Source organism: Canis lupus, chromosome 3, assembly GCF_003254725.2.
Source record: "Canis lupus dingo isolate Sandy chromosome 3, ASM325472v2, whole genome shotgun sequence".
NCBI classification, from domain to species: Eukaryota; Metazoa; Chordata; class Mammalia; order Carnivora; family Canidae; genus Canis; species Canis lupus.
Window position 1 is genome coordinate 87,524,799 of NC_064245.1, and position 14,556 is coordinate 87,539,354.

The window sequence follows — 14,556 nt, forward strand, 5'->3', positions numbered from 1 at the left end:
AATTAAAATTTCCACCCTACGACCCAACAATTGCCCTGCTGGGGATTTACCCCAAAGATACAGATGCAGTGAAATAGCAGGACACCTGCACCCCGATGTTCACAGCAGCAATGTCCACAATAGCTAGACTGTGGGAGGAGCCTCGGTGTCCATCCACAGATGATGGATAGAGAAGCTGTGGTCTGTGTATACAATGGAATATATTGCTCAGCCATCAGAAACAACAAATACCCACCATTTGCTTCGACATGGATGGAACTGGAAGGTATTATCTGAGTGAAGTAAGTCAATCGGAGGACAAACATTATATGGTCTCATTCATTTGGGGAATATAAATAATAGTGAAAGGGAATAAAGGGGAAAGGAGAGAAAATGGGAAATATAAGAAAGGGAGACAGAACATGAGAGACTCCTAACTCTGGGAAGCAAACAAGGGGTAGTGGAAGGGGAGGTGGGCGGGGTGACGGGGATGACTGGGTGACGGGCACTGAGGGGGGCACTGGACGAGATGAACACTGGGTGTTATGCTTATATATTTGCCAATCGAACTCCAATAAAAAAAAATAAAAAAATAAAAGTTTGAGATGCCACTTTCCAACCCTCAGGCTGCTAAGATGCGGCCTAGCAGACAGGTGTCCCTGAAGCCTGCGGCCCGAGCAGGGCCCCGCTCCGCCCGAATGGCCTGAGCAAGTGCGTGCCGCACCGCAGGTGCTCACGCGAGCACTCAGGTTGCGCTGCAGGTTATGCAGCAGCAGAAACAGGCCATTGGGGGGCCTTTATCTTTGTTTAAAAGCAGTTCCCCCTTCTTGCCCGCTCTTTGAATTTCTACTTGCCTTTTTTTTTTTTTTTTTTTTAAACAAAGCTCAGAAACCTTTCCCTTAACCATTCTGCATTTCAGCAACATTTAAACTCTGTGTCGGGCACCTGCATGGCTCAGTGGGTGCAGCATCTGACTCCTGGTGTCGCAGGCCGTGATCTCATGGGTCATGAGATTGAGCCCCGCACCGCGCTCCATGGTCAGCGGGGAGTCTGCTTGAGATTTCCTCCTTCTCCCCCCTCCCCAGCTCCGGCCTGTGCGTGTGTGTGCTCTCTCAAATAAGCTTTAAAAAAGAAAAAAAAAAAAACACCTCTCTTTCGTTTGGATCCATCATGCATCTGACACTTCAGACCTCAAGGGCTAATACGACGCATGAATCTATCTCTGTGTCCTTGGTGTCATTCCTAGCACACAGTGGGTGCTCAAATATGCTCTCAATTAATACATAGTAGGTCCATCATGACTTTTAGCTTAAGAATCAAAGATTCAAAATTCTGGAAAGACGTCAGTATGGTCCCTGGAGAGCATTCTCTAGTTGATTAAAATGCCAAATAACTTGCTTTTATTGTATCATAAGTATTAAGTGTCCAGTGTTCTTTATGATGTATAGAAACCTTGAAAAATGGGCTCCCCTTTCTCATGGAGCTGGTGTGTTCATAAGATAAGATGAAGCATTCTTTATTAAAGAGTTTTTCATTTTTAGGGATTTCGGACATATATCTAGTATGGCGTAAAAAACCATTAGTTTTTCTTAACCAAATGCTATTTAAATACACGTAGACTTACTGTTTAATGCCAGAGCAGAAAAATATTCTTTCCTTTTTGTTTATGAAACCACTGAATAAAGACTCTGAGATAATTATAAGAAAGAACAGGCCTTAAAAAAATGTCAGGTCTTTGATTAAAAATGCATGGAAACTTGAAAGGTTATTTAATGAACCATTTGAATAGTTAAGCATGACCATATGCCCAGGTTGACACCTGTTGTCTTAGTGTAATTATTAATGGCACCTTGTGTTATTCTCAAGTGTCTGTTTGATGATAAATTATATTGTGACCCTGCAATAGTATGCTAGCAGTTGATGTTTTTGACTTGCCGTCTCATTTTAATAATTATTCACGTCACAGAGATTAAAGTTGGAAGTACTATTGCATACAGCTTCAGGAAGGCAGACGAGTTTACTGAACTTCTTCCCTAATTTGCCAAGTCTGTGGAAAAGATATTAAAACCAAATGATAAAAACACTTGCAAGTTTTCATGTCTATTTGGAAACTTAGAGGGTTTTTTTTCTTTATCATTCCAATTCAAACATTTTATTAGAATATTCCTGGGTGTAGGGCGGCCCAGACAGCTCAGCGGTTTAGAGCCGCCTTCAGCCCAGGGCGTGATTCTGGAGACCCGGGATCTAGTCCCACGTAGGGCTCCCTGCATGGAGCCTGCTTCTCCCTCTGCCTGTGTCTCTGCCTCTCTTTCTCTGTGTCTCTCATGAATAAATAAATAGAATCTTAAAAAAAAAAAAAAAAAAGAGTGTTTAAAAAAAAATATTCCTGGGTGTACGTGGTTTTTGTCTGTTTGTTTTTGTTTTTAAATTAGTTTGCCTGGCATATAGTTTTGTAAGTCTTCAAACAGGAGACCTGCCTCTTTTTTTTTTTTTTTGGTTTATATACATGTTTATTAGACATTAATTTTTTTTATTGTGGTAAAATACCCATAACATTTCACCATTCGTAGGTGTATAAATCAGTAGCGTTAAAGGCCTTTGGAGTGTTGTGTATAAACACCCTCACTATCTGTGCCTACAGCATTTTCGTCGTCTCCAACGTAAATCCTGTACCCACTACGTAATAACTCCCTAAACCCTCTTCGTCTGCACCCTGGTGACCTCACTTCTATTTTCTGCAGAGACATTTCCTTTTATTTAATTGTAGCCATTTTCCTAGCAGTTATCTTTTTTTTTTTTTTATCTTTTTAAGTAATCTTTCCACCCAATGTGGGACTTGAACTCAGAACCCTGAGATCCAGTCCCGTGCTTCACCAGCTGAGCCAGCCAAGCACCCCACTACCTGTTTCTTTTTCTCCCTACCCCCCCCCCCCGCCCCTGGGCTCCTGTTATTTGCATATACTCCAGATTTTATGATTTGCCTCCCAGCAGTGTCTGTCTTATCTTCTATCTACTGAATCTGAAAAGTCAAGCCCTATAATCTCCCTCATGTAGAATTTAAGAAACTAAATGAGCAAAGGGGAAAAAAAAGAGACAAACCAAAAAACAAACGCTTGACTACGGAGAGCAAATTGATGGTCACCAGTGGGGAGATGGCTGGGGTGGAGGGGGCATGGGAGCAGGTGATGAGGATTAAGGAGTGTACTTGTGATGAAAAAATAAGACATTCAGAATCATTATTGATTAGGAAAATGAAATTAAAGCCACAGTTAGAAACCACTGCACCCTGGAATGGCTTTAAATCAAACAAATTCTGACAGTCCCAAGTGCTGGGGAGGATGTGCAGCAACCTTCATTCAGTGCCCGTGGGAGTGCAGGATGGTTTAGTTCCTCTGGGAAGATGGTTTGGTGGTTTCTTACACAGTTAAACATGCAGAGACATCTCGGTGCAGTCAGTGAAGCATGTGACTCTTGGTTTTGGGTCAGGTTGTGATCTCAGGGTTGTGAGATCGAGCTCCGGGTCTGGCTTTGTGCTCAGCGTGGATCCTGCTTGTGATTCTCTCTCTTTCCCTCTGCTTCCTCCCACTCATGTGCGCACTCTCTCTCCCCCCCCTTAAAATAAATAAATCTTTTTTTTTTAAAGTTAAACTTGCCCCTAACCATATGAGCCAGCAATCAGACTTCTAGAAAGTTACTAAAAGAAAGACATATGTTCACACAAAAACCTTTCTTCAGATATTTATAGGAGCTTTGTTCATATCACCAAAATCTGGAAGCAGCCCAAATGTCCTTGAGCTGGGGAGTGATAAGGTGTGGTCCGCCTCTACCGGGGAATACTACTCAGCAAGAAAAAGGAGCAAAGTGCTGACACGTGCAACACAGATGAATCTCAGATACATTAAACCAAAGGGCTAGGATGATGAGTTACCACCTATCACACTGCAGGGGTTAGAACTGATCTTTCTTGCAGCTTTCCTGGTTTCTCTTACCCACGACACATACCACGTAGCATTGTGCTATGAAGGCTTTGTTGCCTTTTATTCAGTTAGGTATTCATGTCTTCCAAGCTCCAAAAACGAGCAAGACCTTTAAACGGACAGCTATAAAAGGATGCATGTGAATGGTCGATAAGCACATCACCAGAAGCTCGACATTCTTTATACTGACAAAATTACAAACGAGATGCTGCTTCAAACCTCCTAGAAAGGCCAAAGTCGAACAGACCCTCAGATTTTGGAGAGGCTATGGGACAACTGGAATTATCACCCACTGCTTGGTGGGACTGTAAGAGGATGCAACCACTTGGAGTTTAACACCTTATACACAGAATCCCAAGACCCAGGAATTCCAATCCTATGTATTTATTCAAGAGAAGAAGACGCAGGTTTGCAAAAAGACACACATAGTCTTGCCATAGTCAGAAACTGGAAACCCACATATTGATCAATAGGGGATTAGTAAACAAATGGAAGTATATCCATGTAATAGAATACTACTCAGAAATAAAAAGAAACACTGAAGACCAAAGCTCTGACTGAGGTTGAAGACTTGACCGTGCAGCTAACAACCCCTCTGCGCCGGGCTGTCCCGATGCTGACATTCCCTCCCATCTTCCCCCAACTCCCGGAACCTCCCAAGTTCCTGGTATCCTGGAGGATAAGGACATCCATGAACTGGGAGGGGAGATCTCAGCTACAGCAAAACGTAAACCCTCGTCTTCAACCGAGCTCTGATTTGTGAGGGATTGTTCAGGCCTAACGACGGACCAAACTAAATTAGTTTATAAAGACTTCCAGATTCTTCTTGGAGCTTATGATCCTGGATTTCCTGATTTTGACCAGTTCATTCACCTGGGGTAAGGGGTCCAGGGGGTGCCCAAAGGTGGCTCCATTGCAGAAGATTGGAAACACCCCTCTACAGGTCTTGGAGGATCCCACCCAACATGCCTCAAAAGAACAACAACGATTAAAAAAAAAAGAGAAGTAGGCCAGTCACTCCTTGAAGCTATACTCAGGATTTTTCTTGTGGGAATCGACTGGGCCATGATACAGTCCTGTAAGGAAAAAAGGGATTTATCAGTTGCAGACTGGTTTCAGGGACCACGAGGCTGATAGTACCTTGTCTGCTGATTCTGTTAATGGGCTGCTTCTCCCTGAGCTTAATGATTAATTAAAGAAACATAAATCAAGATGGGAGATCACTCCCCTCTCTGAGCTCCAACATCTCGCCGAGCATTTCTAAAGAATTTTAGAACAGAAGAAGGGTCATCAAGCAAATAAACTCATGGCCTTACAGTTACAGCAGCCACAGGGGCGTGGGCCAAACTTGGGAGCTACCTTTGAACCTGCCCCTGTTGACAAGGATACTTGTCAAGACTGTAAGCGAAAGAGACATTGAGAGAAGGACTTTGCCCACAAACAACTTGATCATCCAAGATGCAGCACTCCACCTTCAGATCCTCAAGATAGTAACACTGATGGGGCTGAGGAAATGCCTGTTACGCTGCTCCCAGTAATTCCCAGAAATGAAATGAAACTTGACACAAATGAGAAATGTGCCCTGACCTGGTGGATAGGAGAGCTGCTCTTTCTACTTTAAACCCCACCATGGAACACCAAGAACTTCCTCAGGGCAGCAACACTGTTTCGGTGATGGGGTCAAGTTCCAAGACTTCCTGAATCAGAACCCATAACTGTTTCCTTGCCTCCTTCTCTGGAAACCAGGGCCTTGCTCTTAGGAGACGCAGATCTGTAAATCTCCTGGGAAGAGACCTATCTCTCTCTTAAATTTGGAGGCCAAATTCATGTTGTCTTTCCCCAGCCCCGCACATCTGTTACCTTCAGTTTGGGGACACGGGGATCTGACATCCTTTAACTCCCCCGCTGAGCTTTGCTGGTGCCTCTGTCACTAGAGCTGAGACCACTGGCGAGCCCTCCCTCCAGTCCCAAGGTCAGGCCGCCCCAGGAGCCATGAGGGGTTTGAGCTGAACACAGCTGTGAAGCGGGCTGTGGCCAGACGAAGGAGACCACGACCACCCCAGAGGACCCAGCAGCCAGAGAGAACGCGGGAACAATCCAGAAGTCTGCTTCTAATGGCCTGTGTCAAAAGTTTATAAAGAACGGAAAATCAATGAATCACCAAAGTAGTAATGAGTAGAAGTTGACTGTGCACACACTCAGAGGCTTTGCACACCAGGAGCACTCAGGCCAAAACGTGGGCGGAAGCTCCCGGGTAGCTTGCGGGAGTGTGAAGGCCGGAGCGTTCTCTACTGTGATGATAAAATTGATGAGTTTTCTTAAATGTAGAGGAACCGGTTGATGGTTACCTCATATCCGTTTTGGGGAAGCTGAGTTAGTTTTGCCTACGGTTTTCAAATGCATGAGCAAGAAGGGACCCGGGTTGACCTGGAGCTTTTGCTATTCATGACATTTTACCCCTTTATCAGTTGCTTTTTCTTTCTGTGTGTGATAAATGTATTTTAAATCATTTGACTGTATAATGCTCACATCATAACCCACTGATGTTTTTATTAAGGTGATTTTGACTTTTTTTTTCTGTCTTTAGTCTTGTTACTGTCCTTGGACTATCGGTGAAGATAGCATTTGTGTTTGTACCTTTTACTCAGTGAATTTAAAAAGCTCCCCCCCCATATAATTTAATCACATATCACCAGAAGTTTAACTGCTTCCCTTATAAATGAGCCAGCAGCTCATGAGAGCTGTGAGCTGCGCAAGTGATAGTTCTCCATGACACATGAATGAATCCCACCAACCTCTCCTAAATGTTAAATTCTGGGAGATTTAGCATTTCTACTGCCTTTAATTACGCTGACTGCCATATAATATGCAATCGTCTATTACACAACTTTTTATTTCAGTGCTGCATCATAGTGAAACCTTAATGTGTAAACATTAAGCCGTAATTAAGGATCCAGACTTAAAATTCAACCACAGTTTGTGTGTGTGCCAACAGTGACAACTACTGATAAATTCTTAACTTCTTTTCCCAGCAGCTGGAAATTTCTTTTGATACCAATTTTAAGAGGGTCTTAATTTTAGAAGGGTGAAAACGTGGAGAACAGTAGCTTAGGACTCTGCTCTTGCAGTATGAAGAGACGAAACCTAGATGTATTCTGCTAGAATTTTTTATTCCCCCCCCCCCCCCCCCGCCAAAAAAAGAATTTCCAGAAGCCTCAGGGAGAAGAAGTAATGAGAGCAGCACTGAGCTTTATACTCCTCATCGGTACCAATGCACAGGTCCGTTGTAGATGCTGTGTTATTAATTCCGTGAGAGGGGTCTTTGAATGCAGAACTTTAAACCCATGTTTTTATTTTATTCATTTATTGAACACATACTTTTGGGCATCTTGCCAGTTGGATCCTCTGGGAAGCACCCACCAAGTGTTTAGAAGGGGTGAGAAGTCCAAGATTTTTACTGACGTACGTACGTGTGGAAGATGAAGGGAATGAAGCAGAAGTGGGCATGGGGACCCTTCAGCCTGGGATGCAGGTGTGGGCTCGGTGAAGGGAGAGGGGAGGAAGGACAGCTGGATAGGACAGTGGTATGGAAGCCGGGCCAGCCCCCCAGGGAGTCTGTGCTGGGCCCGAGTGGGGAACCCCGTCATCTGTCCGGCTGTGCCTGCAACGTGGATGGACTCTGCTTGGAAACAGGCAGATCCTCTAGATGGCTGCAGTGGGACGCTGGCTCTCCTGAAGGAAGATCTGAGGAGCCCACGTCCACAGCCACAAGAGTCTCCTGTTCCATACCGGACGTCATTGGAGTCTTAACTCTGCCACTTGGTTTGAACCTGAACCGGGGCAAGGCCCTGGACTCGCAAATCTGAGTGTTAGAGAAAAGAATAACTGATGTTGTAGAGGGTCATTAGGAAAGAGCGACTGCTGCGGTCTTCATCCTGGGGGGTGCAGAGATGGTCAGGTTCCAGAAGATCCCGGCGCAGGTTTCAGCCGGTGGTGGGAGACGCGGCCGAAACCCACACGTAGCTGCACAGAATGAAAACTCCTCGTTCGAGCACAGGCAGCAGGGCTGAGGGCCCAACATCTTCTGACCGCGCTGGAGCTAAAGCCTACCGCACGGAATTCTCCCTGCAGAACTGAATGAACAAATGCCTCGAGTTTGGGGGACTTGTTGGTGACCAAACTGGTGATACTTAGGGCAAGGTGTGTGTGTCACCTGTAGGGAGCTGAAGTAAATGTGATTTTAATATCACATGGCTCAGACGGACGAGGAGTTTTGCAGTCTAGGAGATACTTATTCGTACTTGCTAGGAAGAATTAATTTAGGAAAGAGCACTTGATTTTCATTTGCCGGAAGCCAAGGAATAAACTGGGACAGCATGCTAAATAAAGCAAGGGTTGACAGACTTTTTCCTTTTCTGTAAAGGGCCAGATAGTAAATATTTTAGGCTTTCCTGGCCACGACAGTCTCTGTTGACACTACTCAACTTCGCCATCATAGCACGAAAGCTGCCACAGACAATATGTGAACAAATGGGCATGGTCGTGTTCCAATAAAATTTTAAAGACATTGAAATTTATATTTCATAGAATTTTCATGTATCATAAAATACCATTCTTTGGATTTTCTTTCAACCATTAAAAATATAAAACCATTCTTAGAGCTCACAGGCTGTCCAAACAGGTGGCGGGTTGGATTTGGCCACCCCCTGGACCAGAACTTCAACGAACGTGGGAGTAACCAGTTTTCATTAGTGGGATAAATGAAGCAAAGCACTAAAATTCACTTTTGAGGAGTTAGTATTTCTGATTTTAGCTTATCACAGGTGGTCCTAAATTTTTAGAACGTGTGCCTCCTGGGGTTAGTGACTCAAAAGCTTAGCCTCATCATATTGTCTATTTTTCTTATATTTGTTAAAGATGTAGCACTAACAAGTATTCTACGTAATTAATCATTTAATACAGCATCGGTTTGTGTTACTACAGTTTGTATCGCTTGAGCAAATCAGAAATGTCAAGGGATGGAAAATTTTAATATGTAAACGCATACTTTCAGTCCTTAGTATGTCTTTGATGTTTCTGCGTGAATAGCTGAGAGGCATCTGTCTTCCCGTTCTGCAGCCCTTCATCTGCATGGTATCCCATTTTGTGGGTAACTAACCAATCCTGTATTACCTAATCAACCTGAATATCCTGTCATTAAGCTTTACAAATGATATTGCAGTGAATAATTTTGCTGTATAAATACATAACTGCTCAATTGGATATATAACGTTAATAGATATTGCCCAACTGCAAGGATGTCTTTAGGATAAACTTCCAGAAGGGGAATTAATGGATCAGACATTGTATACGCATTTGTACTTTTGTCTTCCATAATGATTGTATTGATTGATAGCAAAATATGAGTGGTTGTTTCCTTCTGAATATAAATTATGTTAGCACATTTTTCTTGGCACTCCTGAAGTGAATTATGGTATCTTGTTTTAGTTTTAATTTGCATTCTCTCATGATTGTGGTCTTATATCCCTTCATACATTACGATCTGTTCATATTTACTTTTACTGTCCTTTTATGGCCTTTGCTAGTTTTTCTATTGGGGATTTTTTTTTAAATTTTATTTATTTATTTGAGAGAGAGAGAGAGAGAGAGAGAGCGAGCGAGCATGAGTGGGGGAGGGGTACAGGGAAAGGGAGAAGCAGACTCCCTACTGAGCAAGGAGCCTGATGTGGGGCTCCATCCCAGGACCATGACCTGAGCTGAAGGCAGAGGCTTAACCAATTGAGCCAACCAGGTGCCCGATTCTTTTTCTTTTAAAGAGCTCTTAATCCATTTGGGAAATGAAGCCTTTGTTTTTGGTAGTAGTTGAAAGTATTTGCTGTTTATCTTTTAACATTGCTTATGATTTTTAAAATATCAAACTTTTAAAAATACAGTCCTGGTTACTCCTTTTCTCAGTTGTAGAAAATCTTTAGTTATTGTGGCTTCTAAATCTGTCTGCCTTTCATTTTCTATTTTGTCTCTATGAGACGGCCCTTGTTTTAAATATGACATTCTCTTCTTAGTCTTCTCCCTTTCTTTTCCAAGGATACTTGTCATTGTCATTGGATTTAGGGCCCCCACTAATTGGGGATGATCTCATCCCACACCTTTCAACTTAATCACATTTGCAGACATCCTTTTCTTGTTAAGGTCATAGTCTTAGGTCCTGGGTGGGCCTATCTTTTGGAGGACCACTGTTCAAACCACGACAAGAGCCCTATTTGATTGTTTTCTGATTTTCTCCTCTCCAGGGGTCGCCTTCGAGAATTATGTTCCTAACGTTTGATCTGAATATTTAAAGCTCTTGAAGTATATTTTCAATTCCTCTCGAAAGGAAAATTATTCTATGCCTTCTGCTATACAGGGTGTGGGTGCTATGAATAGCATTCCATTCTGGGACTTGCAAAAGCAAGTGGCTGAGAACTTGTAATACTTAATTTTTATTTTTTTTCCTGCTCCATAAACTTCTGATTTTTTTTAAAGGCATGTCTACATCAAGCCTTCCTCCTTTTTTCATGTTTCAGCATAAATGATATATTGAACTAACTTGACACTGTGTTGAATGTAGCAACGGGTATCAAAGTCTTCTTACAGTGTTTAAATTCAAGAGGCGTGAACTCAGAATAGGGTTCCTAAGCATTGTCTATACATCAGGTGGCGTTATAACATCGTTAGTATAGAACAGAAATGGGTATACATAAGCTTTATAACTTTGGTCAAGTTTTATACTTTTCATTTAGTTACCTCCTGGAAAGTTTGAAATTTCAAAGATGTCAGCAAAAATATTGATTAGAATGGGTTTTCGGTTTATAATGATACATGATATTATGCATTCGCTAGCTCCACAGGCCCCAGTCTCAAAATTGAGTATAAAAACTGTCTGCAGACAAGATTTATTCATTCCTATCCTGTTTTCTTGCACAAAATCCTTAAACACAACCAAGTAATGGATAGACTGAATATATTAACATGAGGTTGTAAACTGTATTTTTAAGGTTACAGTTATAACTTTTTAAGTGTGATGAAATGTCTTCCTTTTTACTCTTCTCAATAAAATCTATCATTTATTGTACTAAAGCCTTTATGGCTGAGCAAGTGACAGTCCTTTTGCTGCAGCAATGCTGAGTGTAATTCAGCCGGCGTCCTGACAGTTTTTCATAAGCTCCTTCCATATTTGGGGATCATTCTTCACTCAGACACAGGGTACTCATGTCGCTGAGCCTGTTACCTGTTAGATTGTGTGGTTTTTCCTTTGTTTCTTTAGTTTTTGGTTTATCGGTGATAAATTCTCTGTAAAGTTGCCGTAAAGTTCAGTTTTGTTCATGAAAACACGAAAGCAGAAAATTAAAAGACGCTAGAAGGGATCTGGATGGTCATTCTGGTCGGATTTTTTTTTTTTTTTTTCCTATCTTCAAAGTGATGAAATTGAATCTTACTAGAGAAGTGGCCCAAATCATTTATTGCTGGGTCTCCGTTAAAACCCTGGGCTCTGGATCTCAACACCATTGTTCCTTCTTCAATTTTAGTGCCTACTTATACTGCCTGTGATGTCCAAAGTGTTGGTACATAGTATACATTTCTTGAATATAAACAAGCGTGAGTCTTTAATCTCAAAGCTTGAAGTATTCCTTCAGTGTTTATTTCTAAGATACAATTATATGCAAGATTAACTCAGTTTCAAACTCTACCTCATTATGAAGATTCTGGTGTTTATCATCAGCTGGAAAAATATTTGAATAATAAGAGTTGTCTGCTAGATACTCCTAAAGATACTATAAGATTATAGAGAATAAGAAACGAATAGAAGCCTCATCATGAGGATATTGATCCATTAGCATGTGTTTTTTCCCTGTCCTTTTTTGTTTGTGTTTATTTTTTTTTTTTGATCTCCGCATAGATTCTTTTCAATTAGTGATGTCAGTTTTGTTGTTTGCTTTCTGAACTGAGTGTAAGAATTTTCCTTTGAAAGAATCCTTTCTTAATGGATGCATGAAGGTTTGTTTGGATGTACCATCATTTCACTCTTCGTCTTCTATAATGCTGAAATAAGCCACTGGATATACCTCTTGTCAGATTCGGTGACTTGTAGGAGTGATGCTTTGGACAGCAAGGTGGGAGGCTCTTGACGCCACAGCTCCGGGCTGCTGGGGAAAGCCTAGTTCAGTGACCTTGGTGGCTGTGAACGAGACTTGAGTTTGCTTTTTGCCCAAGCCGACCACCTTACTTGTAAAAACCTTTGTAACTTTGATCAGAGAAAATGATATTGTGTTTTAATTGTACTGCTTTTGACCACCATGGCTTTTTTTTTTTTTTTTTTTTTTTTTTGGTCCTCGTGGTTGACACCATGTCCTTCTTCAGCAACAGCTTTGGGGAGAGACAGAAAGTTATGCGGCGATATGCTTGGATTGCAAGAAACATTAAAATGGGGGAGGATGTGTGTCTTAGAACCAAGGAAACAGAGTCTGTAATTTAATGAATACTCACTGAGAACGTCATGCATTTTGTAATTTCTTTCTGGTGTTTATGAGGCAGATATGATTCTTCCTGTTTTATGAATGAGGGAATTCTTACAGAGAGGTGGAGTGACTTGCCCAAGTTCAATGCAGCGTGCAAGCAATCGAGCTGAGCCTGAGACACAGGCATCCTTGACTTGAGAAGCTGCTAATAATCATCCCACAGAACAGGCTCTGAAATGTAGATCTGCGTGAACAGGGATTTTTTTTTTTTTAATTTCACTTATATCAAAAGAAAATCAGATGTCGAATGGCTATTTCTGTTTTAGGACAAATACTTAGAGGTCTTCTTTTAGAATAATAAAAGTAGATAAAATGAGTACTTGGACTCTTAGGACCCAGAGGCATTCTGTTCTTTGTACATATGTGGAGTTTCTGTGTTGCGCTGCCTGGGAGAGAGGGGGCACCATGGACTTTGTACCCAGTGAGAAGGGTGCCCCCAAAGTACAGCACAGTGTGTGATGGAGAACTTGCTGCCCATGAGGCCAGTGGTGTGGCTCTGGACCTATGTTGACATATGTTGAACGTGAGGTTTGGAGCAGAGATTTTTCTGGATCTGTGATCTGGTTCTGGCATTTGCTGGTGTAACCTTGGGGGCCATTAACCTAATTCCTCTCTGCCTTTTTTTTTTTTTTTTTTTTTCATTTTCTTATCTCCTTGCCCTCACTCCTCCAAATCAGGCAGCTTTAGCACTTTCCACTTTCTTTATGGGAAATCGTTATGGGTCCTTTAGCCGCTAAAGGCACGTAGCTCCAATGCCTAGAGAGGAAGCAAGAAGCAAGATTATGTACACGTACTGTCTTCTTAGGCAAGTCCTAACACAGGGGGGCTTGACTGCAACTTCTTTCGATAAATTCTCGTTGTCAGGTCGCATCTTAAAGAACGTTGTCCTGATACATGAGATAGATACTGTGATGGGAGGGTGTGCAAAAGCTTACTTTCCCACAGACAGTAGATTTGTATACTGTTAAATTACAGATAATATTCAGCATTCATATATCTAGAGGATGCTTTGTTTCTTTGTAAGATCGGTATTTTCTAGAGCATGTTACATTCTTCCATTAAATTTCTAGTTTTTAAAATAAGTGTTCAACTTACATAAGTTGATTAATTATATAAATGTACGTGGCATTCTTTTCATATTGAGCTTGAGAGCTATTTTCTGTTCGCTTCTCTCCTTTTTTACTTTAAAGTTTGTAGTCATATGTGATAGGAACGATTTAAGAGGTGACAGGATGAGTGAGCGAGCTATTTTAGGTGGTTTCTCAAAGAAGGAGAAAGAAGCTCCTGTTTTTGTCAGGCATCTCAAAAACTATTTGGCTAATAAATGACTTCTTGGGATTCCTCATAGGTTTAAAAATAAGGAGCTAAACTATTTTGATACTGATGGTGTACATATATTATTCTGCAACTTACTTTATTTTTCCCCCTGTCATTTTTAGGATTCTGAGTAACAACAAAATATCCGAGCTGAAGAATGGCTCATTTTCTGGGTTAAGTCTCCTTGAAAGACTGTGAGTATTTTTTTATTATATCTTATTGTTATTTTACTTACTGAATTTTTTTCATTTATTATGAGCTTTATTTGAAAGAGAATACTTACTGTATTTTTATTGTAAGTCTGTTACTAAACTCCCGACTTTTCAGATTAAAAAAATCTGAGTTTTTCCCAACATTTTATTATGAAAAACCTCAAGAATTTAATTCCAAGAAACAATTAGCTAATTAGATGTTGGCGGACTTTCTGTAAAGGGCCACATAGTAAATAATTTAGTCTTTGTGGGCCATATGGTCGGTGTCACGATGCCCCGATTCTGCCCTTATTGTGGGAGGGCAGCAATAGACAATAAGTAGTAAATGAGTCAAAGTGGAGGTGACTTTATTTGCAAAGCAGGCTGGGGATCATGGTTTACTGGTCACTGGCTTTTGGAGCATAGATGCTGTTTTGAAGTTTTGTCATGAAGGGTGCGCCTTATAAAACAGTTCAGTAGAATTTAAACACCTCAAGGAGGGAAACTTTTGGATAGACTTTGATATTCTATTCAGAT

The 14,556-nt window shown here is 41.4% G+C and overlaps 1 protein-coding gene across 1 annotated transcript in view; it reads left to right on the forward strand.

Moving 5' to 3' along the window:
- ADGRA3 (adhesion G protein-coupled receptor A3) overlaps positions 1-14,556 on the forward strand; it is a 121,138-nt gene that overhangs the window by 20,323 nt on the left and 86,259 nt on the right. Inside the window, exon 2 of the mRNA XM_025437227.3 lies at positions 13,951-14,022. Within this exon, the coding sequence (XP_025293012.1) occupies positions 13,951-14,022 (72 nt within the window). The remainder of the gene's footprint in view (positions 1-13,950; positions 14,023-14,556) is intronic.